Source organism: Marmota flaviventris, chromosome 3, assembly GCF_047511675.1.
Source record: "Marmota flaviventris isolate mMarFla1 chromosome 3, mMarFla1.hap1, whole genome shotgun sequence".
Taxonomy (NCBI): Eukaryota; Metazoa; Chordata; class Mammalia; order Rodentia; family Sciuridae; genus Marmota; species Marmota flaviventris.
Genome location: NC_092500.1, coordinates 103,145,004 through 103,152,781, shown reverse-complemented (window position 1 = coordinate 103,152,781; position 7,778 = coordinate 103,145,004). Strand labels below are relative to the sequence as shown.

Genomic DNA, 7,778 nt, shown 5'->3' with positions numbered 1-7,778 from the left:
CATAAATGTGGGCTGCCGAATGTTTGCAGTGCTCTGTAATAACTTTCTTTGGTAATTAAAACTTTCCTGGGTTTGGCAGGACTCCTTGTTTCAACTGTTGTTTGGGAAGATTTATAGAGTCTAAGCTATCTCATTATGTCTCATATTTACACTTCACTGATTTCAACTTTTTTTTTTTTTTGTAAAGAAGGGCTCATGTTTGTATCATCCAGTTGCCACATAGGATGTGAAATCTCCACAGCCCCGCCCCTGGTCACTGAACGCAGCTTTCAGAAGCATTTTACACAAGAACAGGATATTGGCAACTCAACTGTTAAATCTGTCTGTGATTATTCTTCCTTGAGATCACTCTGATGTCACCAGTGTAATTTGAGCCGGGAGCTTTTGTTCACACTTTAAATAGTAGTCCCGGAATGATTTTGCTACAGACTCTCTGGAGAGCCCCAGGAGCTGAATTCCAGAAGATCCCCATATCCATGAAAGCAAAGCGAAGCCACCAAGCCATCACCATGTCCACGTCGCTTCGAGTAAGCCCATCCATCCATGGCTACCACTTTGACACAGCTTCTCGCAAGAAAGCTGTGGGCAATATCTTTGAAAACATAGATCAAGAATCACTACAGAGGCTCTTCAAAAACTCTGGAGATAAGAAAGCAGAGGAGAGAGCCAAGATCATTTTTGCATTAGATCAAGATTTGGAGGAGAAAACCCGAGCCCTGATGGCCCTGAAGAAGAGAACAAAAGATAAGCTTTTACAGTTTCTGAAACTGCGGAAATATTCCATCAAAGTTCACTGAGGACAAGAAAATGGATAAGGACGTTATCCACGAATGAACATTTAAAGACCCAGTGAGTTTGTGAGACTCTAACAGAGGCAGCATTTTGTGGCTGTGTTGCAAGCTTCTCTCCAGTCAGGACTCCGAGCCTGAGAAGGGACAGAGCAAACTGGTGGCAAAGACCCCAACCAATTCCACACCCTGTGCGATTACAGTGGAGAACAAAATGCTTTCAGCAAGAATTTGAAAACTCTCCCTGCAGGAAAGGACAGATGCTGGTAGAAGAGAATGGACAGATGCAGTGCCAACAGATGGCCCAGGAAGACAGACGGACATCCAGGTCTACATTGTCAGGCCCTGGGACTTAAATCCAAACTGAACTGTGTTCGTCTATTTTTCTCCCCAATTGAACTGGGCAGGGAGAGAGGAGGGTGAGAGAGAATGGAGAACAATACCAAGCATCAATTGTTTACTGAATTATTTTTATCAGAATGTTTGAAATGTTGTCAAGTCTCAATATTGTCTATTGGTAGAGATTTTTAGAGATCAGTTATTAATTATTTATTTGCATTTATGACAATGCCTGAAAAAGTGCACCACCAGTTAAGTACAAATGGAAGGAACTTTCTCAGCTCAGTGAAACCTACGCCACCTTCTGGTTTGTTTGTAAAGGGATTTTATACATTTCAAACAGGTTGCACAGAAGTTATTAAAATAATGGGGTTCTTCATAAATCTGAAGTACTGTGAAAAAAAAAATTTATAATGTTTTTTAATCTTCTGACTAATGCTAAAATACAATCTAATTAAATTTCTTATAGTTACCGCAATAAGCATTAGGAAGTGAATATGATATACTAAATAGTTTATAAAGATGCTATGGTTTCTATAATTTATTATACATGCCAAGTGATATGCAACCCTAATAAATTATTGTAAACTTAGCTGCTCTTGGTCTGTGATGATTGGTCTCAAAGGAATAAAATAAGAGGGTAAATTTTGATTTTTATAAACTCTTTTAAATATTTGACCTTAAAAATAAAAAGTGCTTTGAGAGTGAATTTACACCAATTGCCAAACTTTAAAAAAAAAATTTACACCAAAAATTGGGGATATTTCTTTGTCCCAACTTTAAAACATAAGATATAAAATAGAAATTCATAGATTGACTTATCAACATGGTATTCATGTATCTATTCAGAGTGAATTTTAACTGGCTTTGTCTTCATATATTTGAATTTTATCCTCTGTGATTAGAGTAGATATGTACAGGTTATATTTACTCCTCCCTAAACAATATATCTTAGAGTTAGAGTCTGAATTGTAATTAAGATTCACTGTTTAATATAAGCCAATATGGGAATGGCATTACCATCTCTTTAATTATTTCCTTATAATATTATAATAAATATACATAAGAAGGCATACATCAATGTTCTTTCCTAACAGACAGAAATAAAAGTTTCCCAGAAATTGAGCATTGTGGAAATACTTACAAAATTGATTTTTTAATGCCAATTATAGTAAATAAAACAAGTCTAAATCTTTTGGAAAGGTTACAAGTCAGGATTTCGAATACTAAATTTTTTAAAAGAAAAATCACATGATTAAAAAGTCAGTCTTTTCAACTACAAATTGATTGATCTACTGAAGATAATAAAATAATCACTGCATTATAAGGGAGCTCTTTCCAAGAAAGAATCAATGAAAACCAGAAACCAATATGCAGAGTGTGTGTGTGTGTGGGTGTGCGCGCGCGTGTGCGTGCGCTTGATTGCTTTTTTCATCATATTTTCAATGACAACCTTGAGACCAAAAAAAGAAAAGAAAGTTAAAAGTTAAGAAAGAGGAAGGGCATTGCCAGGGGTGGCTTAGCTACTGGTGCTGTCAGGGGATTATGAAAGTGAAGGTTGTTAAGAGGGCCCTGCTCCATCACTCTATCTCCCCAGCCTTTCCAACTGAGCTAGCTTAAAGTTCTCTGCATGTGCTGGAAATAAGCTTCCTACCCCTTGCAGGTACCCTCTGGGGAAAAATGTAAAGTTACTTTCTATTCAAAGATTGAAGCCCACCTTGGCTGTTGAAGGCAGTTCAAGTGCAATATTTATTATATATACCCATAACCACACACTCTATCATTGTTGTTTTCTTTTTCATTTGCATGTATTAAGTTGTTTTATTTCAGTATATTATCATGATTTTCTGATTTCTAATCCAAACCAAGGGCAACAAATTAAAAAAAAAAAAAAGGTAGAATGCACAATGGTGTGGAGAATAAGAACTCTTCTGGTAGATTATTTCTTCTTCATGGAGAACAAAAGGAGGAATCAATGAGATTGCACAGGCATATTTTTGGCTCCATAAAACATTTATTATGTAATCTCAGGTGAATAAGCATTATTAAACCAGGGAGGACTAGTTCAGTTCAGAATTCCATCTGTGGCCCAGAGATGGCCACATAGATTTCAAGACATATTATTTTAATAGAAAATATAAAAGCATTAAAGATTAAACAGCTTATTAATAGTATTTATCTTATTGGTATCATTGAGCAGGTATTATTGACCAGTTTTCTAAGATTTTTTTGTATTAAATCACTAAGTTCTATAATATAAGAGAGAAGAGCAAGTGGGTGTATGCATGAGCATTTACACATATATAGGCGTATATATAGTAATAAACCTGAAGCACAGAGAGATGAAGAAATTTGGCCAAAGTCACACAGCTCATAAATCCAAGATTCAAATCCAGAAAGACTGGCTTTCATTTCTAGCCACTAGGTTTGACTGCCTCACTAGGATAAAACAAGCTTCCCTTTTTCCTTTAAAGTGATAATGTCTTATATGCTATTCAGCCATCAACATGGGAAGTCGTGGCCTCTGAAAAATCACTGTGATCACACGTGTCCATTTGTCTGTTTAGTTAGCACTTGTACTGCATGGGGAGAGTGTCTTAGTTTAATACTTTTAATTGTACCAAGCATTTCATAGATGGAGCCTTTGAAGCCTGCAGTTAAAATGACACTGTATTGGCACTTTGGCATAAAAGGCCATGCCTAGGGTCTCTTCCACTCAGCTGAGGCATTGGGTCTTGTTTGCTGTTTAGGGAAGTCAGGGACCACAGATTAATTATTCCATTTGCTCAGTCCTTCACCTGGCCGACAGCAAAGGAGGATTTGCCTTATAGTTAGGATTTACTGAGAAAGGGTTCCAGGTTATGTGTCTGACTATATTTTTCCCATTGTACAGGGGTAATCAGAGGATGCAATTGATGTTCCCCTGGGAAGTCTTATCTGTTAATAGAAAATGATTAAGCCATGGTCTGGGGACTGTCTGTCCTTTCAGAGCACATCCTCTGTCCTTCTGGACTGCATAGAAGGGTCTCCCAGCCTGGCATGCTATTTAATTAACCCCTTTCCCACACAGTGGAAATCAGAGATCACAAATAGGGAAAGCATTTGAATTTTATCCATTCATGCAACATTTTCCTTCTCAGAGGAGTCAGAAAACGCTTTAAAAATGAATACCATACAGTGAGATTGGGGTTGGTTCAAACTTGATGCCATGGAAGAGAGTGTAGAAATTTGTGTGTATGTCTGTGTGTGTGCATGTGTGTGTATCTATATGTGTCTGTGTAGATGCCTATGTGTATATCTTTATGTATATGTGTGTCTGTGATTTTGTGTCTGTGTGAATGTGTGTGTATAAATGTGGTTGCATGCATCTGTGCATGTCTATATGATTGTGTGTCTGTGTGAATGTGTGTGTATAAATGTGGTTGCATGTATCTGTGCATGTCTATATGATTGTGTGTCTGTGTGAATGTGTGGGCTTGCCTGTGTGTCCGTGTGAGTATCTGCATGTGTGTGTGTATGAATGGCTATATGATTGTGTATGTGTATGAATGGCTAAATGAGTGTGTATGTGTGAATATGCATGTGTGTGTGTGTGTGTGTGTGTGTTAGCAGAAGAATGGGAGGAGATCTAACCCTGTCTGGGGAGACACTGGAAGATTCCATGGAGATCTTCCCCATTTCAAAATAGGAGTTGGGAGAGCAAAGGGGAAAATTTTTATTCCAGCTGAGCTTAAGCAATTCTGGGTGATAATTAGAAAAACAACAGGGCCTTAAATGATGAACTTTAATATTAGTTTTATTCTGAAGGTAACAAAAACATTTATTGCCTAAGTATTATGTATTATGCCATAGAAAATGTATGATTAATATTTTGAAGAATAATATACTGCCAAGCAGCTGAACTCATGGTCAGAGTCTATAGTGATTCTTCCATAACTCTGTGGCCTTAGCTTTGGTCTACTGAAGTGAAAAGTCATACAGGACCTTTGCAATTCACTAGCAGTGAATTTAGCTACATAGCTAAATTCATCTGAAGATGAAACAAAAGAGATTATAAAGACAAGTGTTGTGAGGTCAGACTGGGAAAACATCTCGTGCCTACTTAAATTTTGAAGGAATTGTGAATATGCTTAAACCTTGTGATAGGTCTTCATATTTAACAAGTATTATGACGAAATGACTACTAAGCTCTCTCTTCACTTGGATAAGCCTTCTGCAAACAGTTTCTAGACATTTGGAGAGATTATCGCAGGTACAAGCAAATGTGTTCTATTTCAATACACACTGACAGCGGAGATGGGTTGGCTAAGTGTTGGCAAAACTGTCTTACAGCATTTTGGAAATAAGCATCTTCTTCCTATGAAGTTTGGCAGAGGTTTAAAAAATGTAGATGAGTAGTCAGAAGATTTTTGTTGCAGTCACTTCCCGCTTTTCCATACTTTACACACACACACACACACACACACACACACACACACACACACACACTGTATACTGGCAGTCCTGCAAAAGCACAGGGGATCCTCTTCCTGAACCTTTGTTCCTCCTGCATACAGCAACAGCATGTAAAGCAAACATCACCAGACTGATACTAGGATTCTGGGTTTTCCCCCAACTCTGCCTCTGGAAAATTCATCTTTGATCTCTGGATTTCATCTATAAAGGAAAAAAAAAGTTTAACTAGATAATGTCTGTGGCCTCTTTTAGCTCTCATAGTCTGCATCAGTGGCAAATCATAACAGTACAATGTTACATGATAGGATTTCTCTCTGAATCCAGTTGGCATCTGCTATAGGACAGGAATTTCTCTTAAATACAACAAAGGCCCAGTTAAAATTTTTTGATCATTAGCAGTGGCTGCCAAGGGCAGGGAATTAACTTTCTATGGATACAACTGTGTTTTTAAATAGCCTGTCTTATTTTTGTTGGTGGTGGTTTGTTGGTTCCTGTGCCAATACTGGCTGTTAATATTTCGATTATCTCTTCCACATTCAAACAATGGCAGAATCACTGAGACTATCACCACTGTTGTGCGAATGCTAATCTTCTGTGAAGTTTGAAAAATATGATACCTGCTTCCAAATTCTCTGGGAACAGTGCCCAAGACTAGCTACTTTTTACAAAGTTGTATGTCTACTATAAAGAATATCAGATTTAAGGAGTCACTTCTTATTTTACATTGGAACTTCCATTACTGGCATTTCATAATATAAGATCAAGGAAAAAGATGACTTGATTTCATGGAATTAGAGTTTTTCTTACCATAGTACTTCTTTCACTCATGGAAAAATGATAACAACAAAAAATTTTGAGAAGACTACGATTACTTTAAGTTTTAATAATTGCAGTCAGTATAGGTTAATGCTTCCATCACTTTTCTTGGTGTCATTTTTTAAAAAAAAATTTGGCATGATATTTATTTACTTACTTGGATACATACAAGTTTTACCAGGGGAAAAGTTTCTGCTTCCTACCATTGCCTCTCCCTCCTATTTTCCTGAAATTTGTCTATATTTGTTATTTACATCCCAATATCACCATCTAAAAGGTATTGAAGAATGCTGCTGGTCCTGGAGTGTACAGGGAGCCACAGTATCTGAAGTGCTATTTACAAGAAGCATCTTCTACTGGTACTGCAGACAACCTAGGGCAGGGCAGCATGCTAGTTTCCAAGCCTACTCTTATCAGAATCTCCTGGGGGACATTGGAAAATCCAGGCCTCTAGACTTAATGATTCAGAATTTCTGGGGCTAGGCACCCACTCTTTGCATTCCACAATCACTCCCCAGGTAATGCTGCTGCTCAGTCAGATTGAGAACCCCTGACCTAGATTAAAGTCACAAGCTGTGCTTGGTGTGAGGACATGGCTCACTCCAATTCATACACATATCCCCAGGAGTTTTGCAAGCCTCAGTGTAGTTTGCACCAAACTGCTGATCAAGGATGTGATCCGTGGACTTACTGGTGGAATACATTATTTTTTAAATCATTTTTAATCTAAATAACACCATTATTTTGACTTTGCTCTAAATTCTATTTGTTCTGAGAAATCCTACCTTATCACAGCCACCTGAAGTAATTGTACCATCATTGAAACTTCTGTAAGGCATAGAGTCTTAGCAATCACAGTATATTTTTCAAAAGAATGGAAGGCCTTTCTTCCCCATAATATGCTTACCACTAGCCTTCTATTTTGGAGATTTATTTCTTAATTCAGACAACTTAATCTTTTAAAAAGGATATTTACATGCACCACTAGTTGTCACTTACATTTTGGTACATTTAACAAAACACTGCCTTCCTAACAGCAAATTGTCTGCTATTGAGACAATATGGCTTTAACTTTAGGGGGAGAGTGGCAGAGGAACAAATCTTTTGAAACTAGAGAGAGCAGACATCTGAAATTGGTAAAGGAAAAACACCTAAAGGTGATGCTCTGGAGGAGAACATCTTTCTCATCTTTTTCTATTACCTATCTTGGATGCTGGAGAGCTAGATAGTTCAATGGACGTGTGGTGTGGTGGACATTAGAAAGATAAATAGAGCAGGGTAGAGGGCTTGTGTGTCCAATTTTGTCTCAGCCATTTACTGGGTACATGTACATTTTGAGTGAATTATTTATCCCTCTCAAGCTCACCTTATCATCCATAA

General features: G+C 37.5%; 1 protein-coding gene across 1 annotated transcript; it reads left to right on the top strand.

Annotated features, from left to right (window-relative positions):
* Positions 1-265: 265 nt before the first annotated feature.
* On the top strand, positions 266-1,719 carry Tcim (transcriptional and immune response regulator). Its single transcript, XM_027939326.2, has one exon. The coding sequence runs from the start codon at positions 414-416 to the stop codon at positions 795-797; it is 384 nt and encodes a 127-aa protein (XP_027795127.1). The 5' UTR covers positions 266-413; the 3' UTR covers positions 798-1,719.
* Positions 1,720-7,778: the final 6,059 nt, after the last annotated feature.

Excerpts from the sequence above, each read along its gene's own strand:
- Tcim (XM_027939326.2), top strand. The coding sequence starts at position 414 with ATGATTTTGCTACAGACTCTCTGGAGAGCCCCAGGAGCTGAATTCCAG.